Source organism: Chlamydotis macqueenii, chromosome 16 (assembly GCF_036417535.1).
Source record: "Chlamydotis macqueenii isolate bChlMac1 chromosome 16, bChlMac1.mat, whole genome shotgun sequence".
NCBI lineage: Eukaryota > Metazoa > Chordata > Aves > Otidiformes > Otididae > Chlamydotis > Chlamydotis macqueenii.
This window is the reverse complement of record NC_141571.1, coordinates 14,280,958-14,300,195: the sequence shown is the minus strand read 5'-3', so window position 1 is coordinate 14,300,195 and position 19,238 is coordinate 14,280,958. Positions and strand designations below refer to the sequence as shown.

The following is a 19,238-nucleotide window of genomic DNA, read 5'->3' as shown; positions in this document are numbered from 1 at the left end:
CTTTTTCTTCATTTGCTACCTTTGTTTACTCCCTCCACCTCATTTTAAACATAACACAGCTGGACATATTCCACACAAAAAGAACAACAGTCATCTGGGTTTTCTGCAAGGGTTTTGGCCACGAGCTGCTGGGACTGGTCTTCAAAACATCCCAGTTGAGACACACGCAAGCCACCTTTGTCACCTGTTACTGGGACCAAAAGCCTTCCCATTCCCTACTTACAGGTGGTAACATTGCCAGTAATTGGAAAGGAGTCCCCTTCTTCGTACGTGGATCGGACGCTGATGAAGTATTGGGTGAGGGAGGACAAAGGTCTCAGGACAGTGGATGTTGCCGTGCCAGGAACCTCTACCTGCAGCGGATGAGTTGTATGAGTATTTGGAGAGGAGCATGGGGACAGCTGCAGAGGGGTTAGCATGTGGGCGGCAACTGCTCCAAAAGTGCCCATTTCAGAGTTAAGACACTGCCAGCAGAGAAGCCCTCCTTGCAGCTGAAGGAGAACAAGGCTGTATCCGACCTCCCAAGTTTCTTTTCCTTCCCCCAAGCCCCTAAGGACTCACCTCCCCAGCGTTGCTCCCTCTACTAGAAACATAGGCGACGCGGTGAGCTTTCACGGCCGGAGAGGCGGCCTCCCAGCTGACTCGGACGGACGCGTGGCTGAGCTCGGAGAAGCTTAGGTATCTGGGAGGACTCAAGGCCACTGCAACAACAGTTAGTGACAGCACTCCGAGCTTTCACAGGCTGCACAATGGCAACGCCACCAGTTGCCTCCTGCCACTCTTAGACGACCCCACCTTGAAATAAGAAACTCATTCACCGTGTGGGAAAATGTTCTCGTTATGTCACTACCATATGTGATGTCATGAAAGGCCTTTAGGTGAAGAAACAGCCAAATAATTCCCTTTTTCTCCTCAAAGGAGCTCAGGGAACAGTTCTTTCACTAGTTCTTTTGCCAGAAGAAAAAAAAATAAAATAAAATTTAAAAAAATCACTCTTTCACAGTAATTAGGGATCCCCTTGGGGACCATTATTCACTAAGGATCAGGCAAGGAGGAGGCAGCATGTTTAGAAGCCACGCACACAGTATGGGAAGCATCTCTTTTAACGCATCTCTCCTGCTGTAAGTGTTCAATAACGACTCAGCAAGCTATTAAATCCACTTACGGGTGGTTTCCTGGATGCTGGCCGGGTCACTCGCATCCTCCCCATACATCGCATACACCGCGACCGAGTACTCCGTGCTGGGCGACAGCCCTGCCAGCAGCACCTCAGGCTGGGCCACCTTCACCTGCCAACAGAGAGATGCTCTGGGGGTCCTTCAGTTCTGGGGTACCCACCAACGCCCGCAACAGAGCAAGACCTTACAGAGACACAGGCGGTGGGTACGCTAAGGGGATGCCTGCACCCTTACAGCACGTAGGTCAGGTAACTGCAAAAGTGTTCTAATGTGCTGAAATACAACTTTAAATGTTGGTTTCTCTTCTAAAGTTCTAAATCTTAAAAAAACACAATTATGCGCTGAAAGCTGAGTATAAGCAATTAAGTTCTGTTTTGAAAACCATCCTGCAATTGTTTCTATTGCCGTGCATTCACAGGGGGGGAATCCGAGTCCAAGAGATAATACACATTCCTCCCACTATTTACTTTTTTAATTCATATCCTCTGACTACAAGTGCTCCAAATAACTCACTAAAACGCACGCATGGCAAAGGGATCGTAGATGTTTTTAAGGATTTTCCATTCATCGAGCGTTGTTTTATTCTTACGCAGTGTTGTAGCTCTGTTTTAGAGATCAGTGAAAACTACCCTAATAAATTTCCAATTAACAGTTTAAGATAAACAAAGCAAAGACATTCATGTATATAGCCTCAAGGATACAGCAGCTACAGTTGAGGCTGCAGAGATGCAAGCTGAGTGCCTGAGTTTCCAGGGCCCCATGAGGCCATTGGTTCTCTCCCTGTGCCTTAATTTCCCACGTGAAACCCTCACAGTTGTAAATCACTTTGAGACACACCATTAAAAAAAAATAAAAAAAATCCATGAAAGATGTTGCTGGCAATAATGCTGACACTTTTTTTTTTTTAAACACATGGTATCAGCTTACAAATGTTAGAGCTGCAACTAAGCTCAGCCCAGATGGAGATAAAAAATGAGATTATCATTATTCTCATGAACTCTACCTCCTTCGTGTAGTCCTCCGCTCCGTCGGGGGCTGCGGAGCAGAGCACCAGGTACTGCGTGGCTCCCTGGGCTGCTTTCCAGCTCAGCCTGATACTGTTGTGGGTCAGCTCCAAGACGCGCAGGGAGCGTGGGGAAGACAAAGGCACTGAGGGGGAAAACAAGGCAGAAGGAGATCTTCAGTGTGGGAGGTCTGCGACAGCTCAAATCCCAGAGGACACCTGGCTTTGCACAGCTACTGCAAGCTGGTGGACATCTACCCCCCATCTAACACAGTGGAGCTGCCACTTTATAGAGAACAGGTTTAATTCACTTGGAGCTCAAGGATAAAAAAAAACAGCAAGGGGTTGTAAGATATTTTTAGCACAATGTGTTACTGCCACATCAGTGGTCTCCTTTGCAGAATGATGTCAGTGGAAAGGGGTCCCTGAAGGTCTCTGGTCCAACCAGCCGCTCAAAGAGCGGGTTGCTCAGCATCTTGTCTGGTCAAATTCTGAATATCTCCACAGATAGAGATAGCTGTAGACAGACTGAACTTGAGGAAGGGGGGAGGAAATACAATGTCGGGCTCCAGTCTGAGATGGTCGCGAAGAACGGGCTTTGATCACCTATCGTAACCATGCATCGGCACAATTTTGTCTACTCACGACCTACATGTGGAGGTGATGCCTCTCAGCCCATCCCCAACAAACATGTCGTAAACAGGAAACACCGACACCAGATACTCCGTGTGCGAGGTCAGATTGGAAAGCCGCAAAGACGAGATCTCTCCATCTAAAACCACCTGAAAGCACAAAGCAGGGCTGTCAAAATGGGGAGGTGCCAGCTGCTTTCTAGCAAAGGAACGTCAGAACTGGCCTTCCCTAGCAAACATGGCTTCTTTTTGGTAGATCTGTGCCCAGAAACATGAAGTCCAGTTGCCCTCTGAGCTTTGTGCCAGCTAGCATCTCCCCAAAATAGAGTGGTAGGAGGCAATAAGCATTCGTGTCCTTTCTTAATTGTGCTCTTACTGAGATCAACGGAAATCCATCAACAATTTGTATTTGCTTTTCTGAGTCATATCTATCACAGATGAGCATCCTTGGACAGCTCTGTGTACCTGAGTGCCCTCTTTGAGTCAAAACAGATGCTTTAGGAAGCAGATAACACTGCGTAAGAGAAAAATTGATGTTGGCATGCCTTGAGGTATTTCTAGCAAGATATTTATCCAGTTTCCTCTCCATTTAATTTCATCTCTGGCTTTCGCGAATGTCCCACAAGAACTGCACCTCTACCCTCATCTCTTTGTCAACTCAAGTCTACTTAAATTCCCAGCCACCATCTGGAAGACACTGCAGTGTCAGATCTCCAGAGGAAGGTCTCTCACCTCTTTGGTGCTACCACCCTTAGATGGATAATAGACAACTCGATATTTTTTTGGTGGCCTCGGAGGAGGGCTCCAGGTCAAGTGCATGCTCTTTGAGGTCACAGCCGATATTTTGAGGTCAGTTGGGCTCAGCTGGGGACCCGTGTTCACAGGGAGATCTTTCACAGTACTGCCTAGGAATTAAAACCACAGTTACTTTCTTATAGTCAGACTTCTGATGCCAAATGTACATTCTAGCTCATAAATGTGAGTGACGTTTTTCTAATCAAGTTACAGTCTCCTCCTCTATAGAGAAACTGTTCCAAACTGCTCTGAAATAAACATTTTAAAACTGGGCATACAGAGAACATAAATACTCCACAGAGAACAGGCTGTGTATTTTGCTGGGTGCTGGGAACATTTTTTCAACACAAGTCTGAATTTTTGACTGTAGCCAAAAGAAGACCCAGCTTTCTTCAATCATGAAAATTTGTCAAAATGCAGGAGCAGAAGTTATTTTGGTTTCTTTTTTGAGCAATTAATCTTTACCCTAATCTGCACTTTTTAAAAGTGTCTAACTATAGAAAACAAGTACAAATTAGTGAGGATTAATCAATTTATTTATATGAATCTCCACAGCATTAAAATAAAAATATGCTTGAAAGTTAGTTAGACTTTACCGTTCTCCTTAGGTCAATCTTAGAGCAGAGAGAGACGGAAATATGTACATTATACCTCTCCTGAGGATCTAATCTAACATCTGGAGTGGTTCTTCACTCTCTTATTCATCACACAAGCTGTTCTCCAGCAAAAGAAATAGGCTGTTTGTTTTTAACTTGAAAATGTCTTGGAGATCCATCATTTAAAGTGTGGAGAAAAAAAAGAATAATGTATTTATATGTTTTATCATCTCCTCTTTCTACCTCTACATTTCTTCCACACACTTTCCCTAATATATTCTCAAATTAGCTCTTTTGCTTTTTCTGCCTCCTCTTGGTTGGAAGAAACTCAGAAAAGGAGACAGTTACAATGCATTTATCACACCATATGACAATGGGAGAGGGAAAAAAAAGTCCCCTCTTCCCTACAAAGGCGGTTCTTGTCATTAGGTGATTATATTCACCAACAGTTAGCCAAACCCCTGGTAGGAAGGTCTGTTGCTTGCTTTGGCTCACAGGCCAAAAGCAGATAACTAAACCAAGAGCATCAGAAAGGAAACATCTACAGGTAAAGACTCTCTGTGACTTGTTAGAGACAGCAGGGAGTCTGCAGTGGAGTGAAAGTGGAAGAACTGCATCCAGAGGGTCCTGTAGAAGACAACGATCACAGGAGAAACTGGCCAACAAATGGCTGTGGCAAGGACCATTGTCAAGCAGCAAGAGAGCAAGGAGATCAGCACTGGAGGAGAAGATTTAAGTGATGCTAACAGGGTGGTGGAGCTCATGGAGGGAAAGGTATGAGAAAGGGTCAATCCTGATGGCAAGGAAGGTGGATGGTGAGCAGAAGGAAGGGTAACCATCACTGAGGAGGTTTCACTTCACCTGCTTTTTCCTTGTTGCTCTTCTCTTTGATCCTGGTGCACAGGACCCGGGTGAGCCTGCCAACCAGAGAGCTCAGCAGTGGGAAATCCAGCACGTTGTACACCGTGAGCTCCAGCGGCTCTGAGGCCACCTGCTTCAGCTCTGCCTCATCCGCATTCTTCACCCCTGCAACCAGAGCAGAGAACGAGACTGAGAAAACCCCAGAGAGGAGCAGCTTCTTCCTCCTGCTTCTGTGTTGTTTGTTCAGGGCCAGGATGGGTCCTCCATCATCCTGCTCTCCAAGTAGAGCCTCCTGGTCATTCCAGTGGGGTGGTGATGTCTGAGAATGGCCTTGGGCTTTCCTGCAGCAACAGCCTCAGTCCAGCCTGGGTAAGGCTTTAAATGCAACAAACTCAGAAATTCTGTGGCCTGGAGACAGTCAGTGAATCCTCCTTCTGTTTTCCTGCCTCCTCATCACTTGCAGGCTTTGCTACCAGGAAGGCAGATCTTTTTCACCCTAAGAGGCAATTGTCATAAACAGGGGAAGGAGTGAATGAATAAACAATTTTATATTTATGAGGTGCCAGCATTCCACACAGGGAGTCTGTTGTTCATCAGAACATCACACTGCATTTCAAGAAAGTCAGAGATGAGCGAAAAGCACACCATTTTTTTTAGCAGAACTTCACCATCACAGAGCATCCTCCATCCCTATCTTTCTGCTCCGCATCCTCATTAACCCTCTGCAGACCAAGCCCCACAGCACACAACTGATTTTGCTTCCCAGTGCTAGGCTTAAGGTCACCCTAACATTGCCCAAGCATTACCACCAATCACGAGATGGGGATCTCGTCTGGTTTCTCAAGTCCAAGACCATTACCTTAACAGCTTTGCTAGCCTGCTTCCCCCTTGCTGTTGCAATAAGAACCAAGGTGCTTTTAAGACTAACACTCAGGTCGCGAGGAATCTGCATGATCTTCCTCTAGCCAGGACAGGCTGAGAGAGCTGGGGTTGCTCAGCCTGGAGAAGAGAAGGCTCCAGGGAGGCACTGGAAACACTGTGAAACACTGGAACAGAAAGGTAATAGATGCCCCATCCCTGGAAACATTCCAGGCCAGGTTGGCCGGGGCTCTGAGCAACCTGATCTGGTTGGAGACGTCCTTGCTCCGTGCAGGGGCGTTGGACTGGATGGGCTTTGGATGTCCCATTCAACCCAAACTATTCTATGATTCTGTAACCAAAGAGGAAAGGCAAAGACCCCAGCCAGAACAGATCTTCAAGTGATGTCAGGCACACAGATGTTAGTCTGTTGTGCTGCACAATATACAGCTGAGGCTCAGCATCTCCACTCAGTCCATGAAGGAATTCGCAGTGCCAGCCACTTACGTACATAACCCTATGCAATAAACCCTCACTTGTGTGTTCCCAACACAAACTGGCATTTAAAGTTGTGAGGATTGCAATTTTGGGAGAGTTTGCTATGCAACTTTACTGCTCATGTACCAGTCCCTAGCAGACTTCAGTCATCAAGGACAGAGCTGCTCAAGGCCATTTTGTGTGTCATTACTGCTGCCAGATAGCAAAGAGTAGATAATGTTATTACAGAAGTGGAAAGCTGTGAGAGGCAGTAATTATAAAGGAGGTCTCCTGCCCTCCCCAGTACAATGTTCTCTTCCCTAATTCCAGAGTTGCAAATTTTATTCTCATGGCACAAGTCTCTGAGGCTTGTGAAGGTCTTTAGATGGGAGGTAAGAAATCTCTCATGCGAATAAATGTTTTTTTCTAAACAAATAAAATCACCCTTGAAGACACTGCCTGTGCTGAATAAATGGTTTAATTTTCATCTTAGCCACAACGTAATGAGGTCTCACTCACTACCTCAGTTTTACAGCCCCAGGGTGCTGCTATCAAAGTTGAGGGAATGTAAGCTTCCATTTGGAGAAGATTGAAAGTAGATTGGCTTTGTCCCGCAGCTTATTCGTGGCTGTGATCTTACCAATGGCAAATATCTCTATACCCAGGTTTTTCAACGTCTGAGCAGCCAGGTTGGCATCATCCTGGGATTTTCCATCAGTCAGGAGGACTACCAATTTCTCAGCCTCCAGCCGGGCACCAGCGTCAGGTTTCAAATTCTGCTCCAGGACGTGGGTCAGCGCCAGACCTGGGGAGGAGCAGAGACAGAGGATGTGCTACAGCCACACAGACAAGCCCCCACCTTCACTCTTTTCTCTGTTCCCAGCGGCCTTGTTCCCCATGGAGAATGTCATCCCATGGGAACATCTTCCCCCTCTGCAGCCGCACGGATCCTTTAGCAGAGACCTGCGGGATGGAGTTACCTGTGAAGGTGTTGCCGCCCTTGTACCGCAGATTCCTCATGGCCTCCAGCACCTGGTCCCTCGTAGAGTAAGTGCTCAGATCCCACTCTGTGCGGGGATCGCTGCTGTACTGGGACAGCCCTGGGGAAGGCAAGAGCTATCGGCATTGCGCAAGCCAAGCTAAACTGCTCTGATAAATTCTCAGTGTTAATTGGGGTCAAACTAGGCAGCTGCAAGGAGTGGGAAGGATTTAGGCTCTCCTGATTTCACGCACAGCCTGGCCAGGGCTGTCTGATGGGGTTAGCATCGCTCAGAACTGGAAGCAGTTCTTAGCTGAACCCAAAGCAGCTCCGACGCAGCATCGCGCATCTGTCTGCGCCATGCTGGGGCGGCCGAGCACCTCCGCAGAGGTAGGCAGCAAATCCCACACATGTCTCAGCATCAGTGCCAGACCTGGTGCTGCCCAGAAGACATTGCTTCTGCTCACTGTGCAGCTATTGCTCACAGCCACTAGATGCCAGAGCTTGCCACCAGATGGGAAAAGCTGTGGAGAGCGGCAAGCAGGACGCCATCCTAACGGAATGAAACCTCCTCGAAGCACATAACCACAGAAATAGAACCAAGGCCCCTTCGAACGTAGCCTCCTCAAGGTCAGGAAAGAGGAAAGTTTCCTACCTACTCTTATCTTGTCTTGGGCAATACTGAATGGGGAAATCAAATTGCTCAGAAACTCCTTAATGAGCTTGAAATTGTTGCGTCCGATGCTCCAAGATCCATCCACAAGCAGGACGATATCAGTCATTGCAGATGTGTCACACTGAAACTGGGAGCCTGGAGGGGGATAAGATTTGATACTGAGAGAAGCAATAGTGAAGGAGGAAAAAATGTTTCAGTTTTAAGAATAAAAGCAAATCCAGCTGGTGGATTGGACCCTCTGCCAGCCTGACGCATCCCAGCATTCTGGGAAAACCCCGTGGCTAAGGGTAACCCATGTCAGTACCAAGAAACTGAGTGTTAGGCAGTGGCGTTTCTGCAAAGAACGGGTTAAAGCTCTCAGGAAGCTGTGCCTAGCCCCAGCACTGCTCTCTGCAAGCTGTCAGCTCCATTACATCTCAGCCCCAGCCCAGTGCTTCCCTTTTATCTAGCCTAAGTCTCCAAGAATTGCAGGTGATTGCTTAATTCCATTCCATCGCGAGATCCCCTGTGGGCTATAATTATTTCGTGACTTTATATTAAATCAAATTTTTCCATAAAAACCTGCTGGTCTTATAAATACTCAAGCCCTGCCTTTCTCCCCACCCCAGGCCTGCAGCATAACGGAGGATAATACGTCATGTTGCTGATCAAATGCATCTTTCTTGAATATTTTTCAGATGGGATATTTTCCATCTTTGGTTGAGGGAAGTAGATGATACCATCAAGGTTCAGCAGGCTGCAACGAGTTTACTCTCCTATCTCTTCTTACAGCCATGGATCCCTGCTGGTCTCAAGGGACCAAATGAGGATGGTCTGGCCAATCCCATTCCCACCACTTCAACAGTGCTGTGAGCCATCTGCCCTGCTTATTTCAACTGGTGAATGCGAAGGGTCATCATGGATCAGTTATCTGTGAAACATGAAGAACAAGGCCAGGAGCAGGCTGGGTTGCAGACATCACTGATGCCCTCCTCCCCGTCAGAAGGCTTGGAAATGTCCGTGGCTGGGAGGGGTCTCTTCAAGAGAGACCTACTCTTATACGGATTTGGCAGAAGCAAGGGGAGGTGGCAGCATGAAGTGAGAGAATAGTAGCAAATCAGCAAATTAAATAATCTGGAAGGAATTTTTGGCCTAGCTCTAGTTTGCCTTAAAATCTGTGATGTTCTGCAGAGCTCCAAACTTCTCCAGTGATCCATGCCAGTTCCCTAAAGCATGACCTACCAATTAAAAGTACTATCAGCAGCACTTGTGTTCTTTAAAATCTTGGTGTCAGGGTGTGGGATGGAAGGCTTGTATTCAACAAGCATTAGGGAAAACAATGGGGAAGAGGGAGCATGACATGTTTGAAACCTCTCTCTCACCTCGCCTCAATGAATCCTTGGTGAGTTTTTCTTTCCCTAGAGGCTCTCGCTCTGAGTTTGCCGGAGTGTGTGGGGATGATCTTGTGGTTGTTGGTGTTGCTTCTGTCACACTGGCCTCTGCACTGGGCTGGTTCCTTGTGGTTTCTCCTAAGCCCTTTGGATGAGTCCCCTTCTGCTTTTTCTTCTCAGCTCTGTCCTTTACTGTGCTCCAAAGAGGAAAAAAAAAAAAAAACAAAACTGTTGTCCCCAGCTATGTTATCCCCATGCAACTTGCTCCACTCATCAGCTAATTTAAGCCACATTTGACAGAGGTGTAGGGGGCTCAAAGGGGATAAAAGTCCTACAAACTTTATGTAAATAGGTAGCTAGATAAAGGAGCCCATCTTCATCCATACCTCTCTGAGAGGGCTGCAAACCTTCCTGACCCAAAAGCGAGAGCTGCCACCTGAAGACAGTTCCAAACCCAAGAGGACTGTTCCCCTGAAAACTGCATTTTGATTTCTCACAGATGCTGGTAGCATGGCAGAAGCCGTGGCTCAAAGTCAATCCAACGTGACTCCAGGACGGTCAGTGCACCCACCTGGCTGTGTCAAGACGGCGTTCAGGGGCGGTGGGGTGGCCTCTGCCACCCCACTGTGCTCAGCTGCTGAGCTCCCCGAAGAGGTGAGATTCTTTCCTGACGCAGCTCCTGAATTTCTGCGGTTATTTCTAGTCTGGGATGCATTTTTTAGGTCCTCTACTGCAGGAAGGCCAAGAACAGAGAGAGAGAGTCCATCTAGACAGGTCTGAGAGTCACAGTCCATTCCTCATTCCTCGGGTCTTCATCATCCCCCTTTCTAACCCTCCAACCAAAAGAGTAACAGCCTCTGTGATTGCAGCATGGTCTACAGGGCATACTCTGGAGGATAAGCTCTTAGGAGCCACATCTCCAAGAGCTTCAGGAGCTCTCTGAATGGTAAAACGCAGCACGCTCTACTTACTCACGAATTTCCTCTTGGCGAACAAGGCTTCCTGGGAGCCGTTGAGCACGTAGACCTGCAGCGTGTATTCCTTGGTAGGGCTCAGCCCCCCCACTGTGGCTTTGGGAGTCTTGGTTTTCAGCATGACTTCTTGCTCTGAGTCCCCTGAGGTGGGATGAAGCCGCAGTTCAGAGCCTGTTAGAGCTTAAATTTAAGCTGACAGTAGCAAAAGCATCACTGAAATGCAGGGAATGTCTGCCTAGGGACCTCAATCAAATAATATTTCTTTTTTTTTTTTTTTTTAGTTTTGTGGATCTCAGATTTTTACTCTTTTTCCCAATCCAGAGTTGAGAATGTTTACATTTTGTGGGTTTTGGTTTTTTTAATCCTTGATTTGTGCCCAAAATAGAAATCCAGTTCCCACTCAGCATTAGTGCAACTCTCACCAATTTCTCAAGGAGTCACTGAGTGAAAAGCCACACTTCAGAGGGTAAAGACTGGGCACTTGCTAGTAAATACTGCTTCTTGAAACATCCAGCCGACTGATGTGCTTCAGGTCATGTGTGACAAAGTGAGGAAGTAGCTTGGTGTCTCCAGAGGTCATCACTGGCACCTGGGACTCATTTTACTTATCCCAGCCATTCTCATCGTGCTGTCCCTGTAAGCCTCATGTCTCTCTGTGGGGAGACAGCTCATTTCTGGGGCCAGCACTCCCCCCAGACCATGTCCTGGGTCTGCGGGACTTGTCCTGGGGCTGTTATGCCTGGACCAGCCAGGAACTGGGGCATTTCTGTGTTGGTACGGCATTGAGTAGATGGAGCAAGGCAGCTCTGCAAAGGTCTCTGTGCTACAGAAAACAAAGGCAGAGGGGCAAACTAGTTCCCTAAAATCCTCTGATTAAGAAAGTTCTACAAGCTTTAGGTCATGGAGAGGGATGACTTTCTGACCCCGCCATCCCTGTGTTCATGTCTAGGGCTGGAGACGGAGCTCCTCAGCCTACGCAGAGGGAAAGCCTCAGGCACGTGCCGGGAACATCGCCGGGGATTCCCTGCATTCCCGGGATGCTTATCGCGCTCTCTGCCAAGCTGAGGCCCAGGGAGGAGCAGGGCAGAGAAGGAATGAGAAACCTCCTGCTCCAGCTTGGGAAACAGGTGGGGGCTGAGATAAAAGCGGGTGGATGATCACAAGAGCTCTGCCGCACAGCTCCCTTCTTCATCTTGCTGGGAGAGTGGCAGCAACTGAAAACAAAATGCCAGACGAGACTAAGGTTGCCTCCAACCATTGCTCCCCGCCGAGGGACGTTGTGTCCTTCAAACACCATCACGTTCAGCATCTGAAGTCGGGGACAGCTGGAGCTCAGCTGGGGCAGGGAGCCATGGGGCTCAGCCCCACATACACACAAGGTCAAGGACTTCCCATCCCCCTGTCCCTGCATGTGGGGGAGAGCTGGGAACTCCCACAGAACAACCAGAAAGTGAATCTTTCTTCATCTATTTTCCCCACACAGTCTCAAAGAGCAACGCTTTCTGGCTAAGGCTTTCCCCCAGGATGAAGAAGACTGAATTTCATCTCCCTTTTGTGAATGAGTGACAGGGACTGTGCCTGCACTGACGGGCACTACGGACGGCTCCCATGGTGGCCAGAAAGGCTTTTAATCCCTACTCCCTGTACAGCCCAGTGGAAAGATTTGATCTAGGTGATCAACACCTGAAATCAGAACAATCAGTGGGTAATTCCCTCTGCCTTATCTCTTTCACCTTAAGGTCTAAATACAGCTCTGACTTAAGTCCTGTTGTCCACCAGTCAAGAGGTGGAGCTCAGTCTCACCCACACACAAATCTCTGCCGGGTCCAACATCCAGCGCGTCAGCACATACCTGCCATGGGCTTTACCCGAACTTTGTAGCCGTTGATGGTCCCTTCGGTCTCTTTCCATTTCATCTGGAGCCTGTCTTCCGAAAGGACCGTGAGTTTCAGCCGGCCTGACCCTGGGGAGGAGGAGACATGTCTGTGCTGTTGGGGATGCAGTTCCTCCCACAAAACACCACAAATGCCATCTCCTCTACGGACACAGGAACAGTTGTAATGCAGAAGAAACCTTCACCATTCCATACAAGCCCCCAGCACCCCCACGAGTCACTGCAAAGCTCTAGCCTCCAAAATATGCGAAGAGGAGTTTCTCAGGTGCTCAAACGAGACCTCAGTGTATACTGGGTGTAAAAGGGAGAGCAGCCTGCTATAGAGGTGAGGGCTTTCTCTGCACCCCTCACATCTTGGAGGACTCTCCCAAGAGCTTTCATGAAGAATGTTTTGTTTCAACAAGCGTGTTTAGTGAAAACATCCGAAATGGGAGGGTGGGAAACAGGTAAAAGGGCTCAGTGAGGTTCTTCAGTAGGCTTGGGCTGCTGAGAACTACAGAAATTCCCCAGGTGATGGATCCCATATTTCTGCAGAAAGATTGTTTCAGAGGCAGCTCCAAGGACCAGCTGGGTTCAGGAAAAGGAAAAAAAAAAAAAGAAGAAAGAAAACCTGACAAAGTGTAAATAACAGTTCCTGGCAGGACCATAGCTCATGGGCACCAGCTTGTACCAGTTTGCTGCAGGGAGCAGCAAACTCAATGACAAATCCTGAGGAAAAAAAATAATATCAGACAAGGAGGGAAAAAGAAGAAAGAGCACATTCCCTTATCATCTCCGGATTTCACAGATATCTTTTAAACCCCAGCTAGATGTCTGAACTCATGTGTCACTCTTCGAATCAATGATTCCTCGGTAAAACGTAGCTGCATTGTCACACAAAAGTCACCACATGAAACTTTTTCACTTGACTGGATATAAGATGGCAGCTCAGCAGATTATCTCCCCTCCCTCCTGACGCTGTACCTACAGCTGCCCTCATTGGCAACGAGCGAGCGTGTCCTTTGCCTGTGCACGTAAGCATCTCCACACAAATGCCCCCCTCGTTTGCAGTGGTTACTAATCTCCTTCCCTTTACCTTTACTCATTAAAAAACCTCAGAGTGACCTGGAGTCTCCGGCTCAGTGCTGGCAAACCGTGTGGCACAGGACTCCTCAAGTCCCTAACCTGGTCTCACATGATGTCCAGACATCTCCTGACATCTTTGCCATGAAATCACAGCCCAGGAAAGCAGTGAGAGCTGGCAGTGAGGACTTGCTTGTCTCAGCCCAACATCTGTGCCTTAACCTTTCCTCGCGGAGACTTCCTGCGGGCTGCCCAACAAGCAGACAACTATTTTGGGGGAACAAAGCTCAGATTCACATCTCACCCCACGCAAATCTGAAGGGGAAGAGAGAAAACATGGGGAAGAGGAGTAGGGGCAAAATCAGATCCCAGAATCATGCCTGAGATAAATAGTAAAAGATCATGGAACAATGAATTCATAGTTAGATTAAACATGGAGCTGTCTTCTTTTGGCCAAGTGTGGTCCAGCTCCTCAGCCATCACTCTAGGAGCCCAGAAGCTAAAAAGGCAAGAATGTCCCCAGACAGATCAGAAAGGACAGCATCCTCTAAAGCACCATTATGTGCTGGATGCAAATGAACCCCAGTGCCATGAAAGCTCCACTGTTCCCCTGCCCTGTGTTGGACATGTGCTATTTGATGCTGTAACCTTGCTCTCCAGCTGTCAGGGAATTAAACCCAGGCTTAACTGCAGAGACTGGTCTGGAAGATACTCAGCATGGAGAAACATCTCCCAGCTCTGAAGTTCTATCACCTCCCTCAAAACCTTTGTGCTGACCACCTCCACAGAAGGTTCAAAGATGATATAAAGATGGGTCTTCAACACCAGAAAGGCTGTGGTGAGGTGCTATAGCTATTTTCTGGCACTATGGGAGCACTATGCATTACAGGAGGAATGCGCCTCATGTGCCTTCGTATCCAGATGTTGCACCACGTGTCACCGTTACATCCAAAGCAATTGTTTCAGAGTGCAGGCCAGAAGCAGTGACTAACAGAAGCAACACCCTTTTCCTTCCTACTTCTCAGGCCCCATTTGCAGATCACACAAGCACCTCTCATTGCTTATAGAGACAGAAACGCGTCCCCGGTGCGAGGGAGCGGCATGCTGAACTGCTGCCAGGCATGAGGACAGGATTTGCAGGGTGAGGTTCTCTCCCCGAACGGGACCTCTGATCTCCTGTGGCTCTTCACGTGTGGGAACAGGCTGTTCAGAGCTTTACCAACAGACACCAGAGCACAGCAACCCCCTGAAATCCCACGTGTGATTGGCAATGTCCCTCACACGCGGAGCCACTGGGAAGGGCTTGGGCAAGGGCTGGGCCACCCCAGGTGACAGCCAGACCTTCAGGAACTGCCCACGGCAAGGGCAGGTGTGCTCCTTACCTTGGCCCACGCGTCCCCAGACGTGGCTCACCACAGGAAGGCAGGCAAAAAAGAAACAAGTGTGAATCAGCATGGTGACCAGGACCTAGAAGAAGGCAAATATTAGGAAGAGGAATCAGAAGTTGCGTTTCACCGTGACAGTATCCATTTTTTTTGCAGTGCTCAATTAAGGGACCACAAGCTGAGATCTCCAGCTTTGTGCATCAGTGACAGCACCGAAAGGACAGATGGAAACACACATATGAGTTCTCCTGCAATTCCTAGGTATTATCTTATATTCTTGGTCTCTCCAATTCAGCTGTTCAATGCCTTGGACCAGTACTAAACTGTGTTTATAAACCTGATGGGGAGTAGGCTTTGACCTGGTATCCTTTCAGCCTGCCTAGTCCTGGAGACGGGCACTGCTCCCTTGGTAGGACCATCCCAACAGTGGTATGATAGGTGCTGGGTTCTGCTCTGATCATGGAAATAAGCAACGTTGGCCAAATCATTGGACAGACATAAATTACTGAACAACTTCTGGTTTAAATCATACAGAAGTAATTAATTCTGGTTATTGTGACCAAAGGCAATGTAAGTATACAAACACACAGCATCTTCCTCATGTCCCCGCAATGCACACACTGATCATGAGAAAAGCATTTAGAGGAGTGCTTTTGGCAGATAATCTCCTCGTACCACAGATTTAAAGACCCTGCAGTTGCTGGGATAAAGCAATTACGAAGCAGGAGGGATACCACAGACCTAGCTGAGTTTATGTCAACAGTTGAGAAATAAGACGTTTGTTTATTTTTTTTTTTTTTGCAGTAGAGTTCCCAAGAAGCTACGTTCAGGACTCGTTGGGATAGTCTTGTTTTAACTTGTTCACCTGACCAAGACTGAAAACAGACGCAGTTACAGGCTTAATCACAGCGGGGGATCAGGTTGATTCAGACGTAACCTCTGCAGTGTGGACAAAGCTGCCTGGCCAAGGACCTCGAGCACCCGCAGTTGCCTTTGCTGGCCTGGATTTCAGTTTTACTCAATTTGGGTCAGAAATGTTTGGTCAGCCTAAAACCACCCTGGTGGGAACAGTGCCTCCCGCTCATCCCGGCCTCAGTACACCAAGTTTACAACAGGTGCTGCTGGCCTTTGGCCACACGTCATTGGCATCTGCCATTTTAGCGCGAGACATTTCAGCCTTATTGCTTTTGGCAGAACCAGACCGTACACAAGTTTCTTCCGCTGTCATGTGCGGTGACATTTCACTTCCACTCATTTGGATGGACAGGTATTTAGAGGCTCCTGGCAAATGCCTATTTCTCTTCAAGTACGCCAGCTTTTTAGCGATTTCAAGGGAAAATAAATACGCACGAGTCACCCAGCCATGATCTCCTGGGGTTTAAATCAGGCCTAAATTGTTGTAAGAATGAATGGAAAAATATACAAGTTATAACAGGAGATGTTAACCACCCTACTCAGTCTGTGATTTTTTTTTTTTTTTTAATTGAAGATCAGGTTATCCGGAACAACTGCAGTGTAACTGAAGCCCTTTGCCATGGGAAACACTTGCTTTTTTTTTTTTTTTCTCCCCAGCTAATAAAATGAAGTCATTGCTTATAAAAAACAGCAAACTTTTTACAGGTGGGTTTCAGGAATCTAACTATCACCTCAAGAAAAGCAAACTGTGCCCTGGCTGCAGAGGTACACGTGCCGAACAACAGCAGGAAGTCTGCATTTCTTTAAAAATTCCTTGAATCAGAAGTTCCTCTGTGCCACTTTGCAATGCCACCAAACTGCTCTTGATATTTTTTTGCAACTTCCCTGTGGCTCTGCTGGCAAACGGGATGCCAGACTCTGGGAAAAGCACTGGATGGCGCATGACCTTTTCCCGTTAATCGGAGTTACACGGGATGGGCCTGATCCCCTGGCTCGTCACCCGTGGTCCCTTCCCATCCATTTCTGCCCAAGCTGGTGCCACCCCCCACCCAGGTCCCAGGACAGAGGGGACCACAGTGACACGAGTCTGCTGGCGGGCACGCAGCCTGCGGCATGCCGCTGCCTCTCCCCCGTCACTCGCCCAAGGAAGGAATTTGGAGCGTGTGAGTATTTCCAGGGTCTGGAAAACGGGGAGAGGAGGGGGGATGCACCACTTCCCGCTTGCCCCAGCTGTGTGCTCAGAGAGGATTTGGAAGTTAAGCCGTCAGAGTTCCCCTTATTTGTACAGGAAAATGTAAAAGGAGTTGCTTTACTTAAAGAAAAAAAAAATTCTGTGCAAAAAATCCCTACCACATTTTTAAATCAGCGCACCTAAAAGTGGGGATGTGGGGGCACTGTGAGTTGTTTCCACCCTCCACAGCCGCAGTCTGGGGACATTTCTGTCACTCCTCACCCCAGAGGGCATGGCCATCTCTGTGCAGAAGTGCTGGCAGAAGCAGTGTCACCTCACTGCCAGTACCTGGCTGCAGGGAGCAAATCTGCCCTGCGCTCCCCGAGCGCTGCACCAGTCAAAGGACCAAAAACAGACTAAAAAACCCACCTTCATCAACCTCTTTCTGTTTTCTCATGGAAATCTCCTGTATTTCAGTTCCACTGTTGAACAAAAATTCTCAACTATCCCCACACCAGTCTCAAAAAAGTAGTGGGCAAGTTTTATTTCTAGGCTGAGCCTTTGCAGCTACTCACAGCCCAGGCAGGCTTAGTAACATCGCCTTGGTGCAGCCCCATAGCACAGCTCCAGGTGGGAGTCCTGTCCCACAAAACCACAAAAGAGAAGGAAAAAAAAAATAACTCCAAACCAACCAAGTGCATTTCTCACAGCCATCACTCCAAAAGAGTTGCTAAAGCAGCCCTGCCAATATTTAGAGGCGACCTGCAGCGAGCGTGAGTCTGGAGGCTGCTTCGCCACGAGACGATGAGACCGGTCACCTCTGGGCTGAGCTGCACCAGCTTCCAGTTTCCCAGAGAGCAAAACCCTTCTGAAGTTCCCAGCTCCGCCAATAACCACCCGCGCCCCAAAATAACGCAGCCCCAAAACAATCCAACCCCAAAGGAGAACAAGCCACGGACCTCTTTCCCTGGAGACGGTCGGGACGCGTGACGAATCCAGCTACATTCTGCAACGGTGGAGAGAAGCGGCCCCAGCGCCTCGCCCGCTCCTCGGCGCGATGAGAGATTTCAATTCCCAGCCGTCGGGAGGGATAAGGAAGGGGAGGGAGAGCAGGGGGAGAGGGCCAGCGATTCCCCCACCTCCCTCTCGCTGCGCAGCCGGGGCAGCGCTCGGCCCCTACGTGCGGCGAAATAAATCGCCCATGAAAAGAAAAAACCCACTTCTATGAAAAAAAACCCAGAGTTTTTGTTAACTAAATGCTAAATATCTGCCCAGGGAGCTGCACGCTGATTTCCTAGAGCGCAGCAACAAGTCGTGGCTCCCGGGGATGAAGTCAGTCCAGCCCCGCTCGCATCCCATTAAATATTTTTTGAAAGCCCGGCGTTTGCACTGGGGGCAAGTTGCATTGCGTTTATTTAAGGAAATTAAGCACATCTGCACGCTTCGCAAGGCCAACGGCTGAATCATGAACTGGAGCTGGATGGTGCTGCAGACTTCCCAGCTGTGGGATGCAGCCCTGACCTCCACCCGCATGTGGTCCCCAGCCCCGGGAGCGCCCAGCTCCGCGCCAAAACTTTTTTTTTTTTTTTTTTTTGAAAGATTTTGTCCTTGTTGTGGGAATGGAACAACTGACAGTGGCATTTCTCCTTACAAATGGAGGCCAGATTTTCAGCTGCATCTCTGGGGACTGTCAGCATCAGTCTCCTGTTGCAACAAAGATTGCTGCGGGAAACTCGCAATTGCTGTTCTACGGGAAACACAGGCACCTTGGAAAGTGTCAGGTCAGAGGGGAAAAAAATCATAGTTTTCAAATATTTTTGCACGATAAGCAAACATTTGGTAGTTCATTGCCATTTTGCTTTATAAGTATTTAAAGCATCACAATGCACAAGCCAAAGGATGACACGTAAAGGAAGCACTTAAATCTTGTTCAAACAAAATATGGAGCATCTGGCAGCCTGGGGAGAGAAGGCTGTCGCTGCCCTACGTGTAAACACCACAAGTGACCTCTCCTGTAAATCCTGCTGGATTTTAGTAGTTGCTCAGATTTGCTACAGCTTACTCCAAAACCAGGATGAGGTGAGAAAGGAAAGAGCACAGATCTCCTGCGCTTCGCTTTCGGGGACGTTCAGACCCAGAGCTAACATTGCACTCTGGTTACGTCAGAAGAACCTGGAGCTGCTTCCAACGCTCACGTTCAGGTCGCTGCTTTCCGGCTTCCCCTTCCCAAGGTGCCCACGCAACGCTGGCCTCTCCTGGCTTTGTCCGACTTTGGTTCCCGGCCACCACCGTGGGTTAAACCTTGAGGGCCATCACAGACACCCAAACCCTCCCTGAACACCAACACCAACCAGAATCTAAAAAAGCAAAGGGATGCTGTTTGCTTGTGCACCAAACAGCTGGAAAGAACAA

General features: G+C 48.3%; 1 protein-coding gene across 3 annotated transcripts in view; it reads right to left on the bottom strand.

Moving 5' to 3' along the window:
• The window catches only part of COL20A1 (collagen type XX alpha 1 chain), a 43,310-nt gene extending 28,493 nt beyond the window's left edge, over window positions 1-14,817 (bottom strand). Inside the window, exons 1-15 of one of the 3 annotated variants that reach the window (XM_086760585.1) lie at window positions 14,738-14,817; window positions 12,252-12,362; window positions 10,397-10,540; window positions 9,997-10,155; window positions 9,417-9,617; window positions 8,035-8,190; window positions 7,381-7,500; window positions 7,041-7,205; window positions 5,066-5,230; window positions 3,546-3,718; window positions 2,834-2,963; window positions 2,182-2,327; window positions 1,166-1,289; window positions 562-701; window positions 224-353 (exon numbers count right to left, since the gene is read on the bottom strand). In XM_086760585.1, coding sequence (XP_086616711.1) covers window positions 224-353; window positions 562-701; window positions 1,166-1,289; window positions 2,182-2,327; window positions 2,834-2,963; window positions 3,546-3,718; window positions 5,066-5,230; window positions 7,041-7,205; window positions 7,381-7,500; window positions 8,035-8,190; window positions 9,417-9,617; window positions 9,997-10,155; window positions 10,397-10,540; window positions 12,252-12,362; window positions 14,738-14,810 — 2,137 coding nt within the window. In that variant the 5' untranslated portion in view covers window positions 14,811-14,817. The remainder of the gene's footprint in view (window positions 1-223; window positions 354-561; window positions 702-1,165; window positions 1,290-2,181; window positions 2,328-2,833; window positions 2,964-3,545; window positions 3,719-5,065; window positions 5,231-7,040; window positions 7,206-7,380; window positions 7,501-8,034; window positions 8,191-9,416; window positions 9,618-9,996; window positions 10,156-10,396; window positions 10,541-12,251; window positions 12,363-14,737) is intronic. The other 2 variants (XM_086760586.1, XM_086760587.1) reach the window with 2 other exon arrangements.
• Between the last annotated feature and the right edge of the window lie 4,421 nt (window positions 14,818-19,238).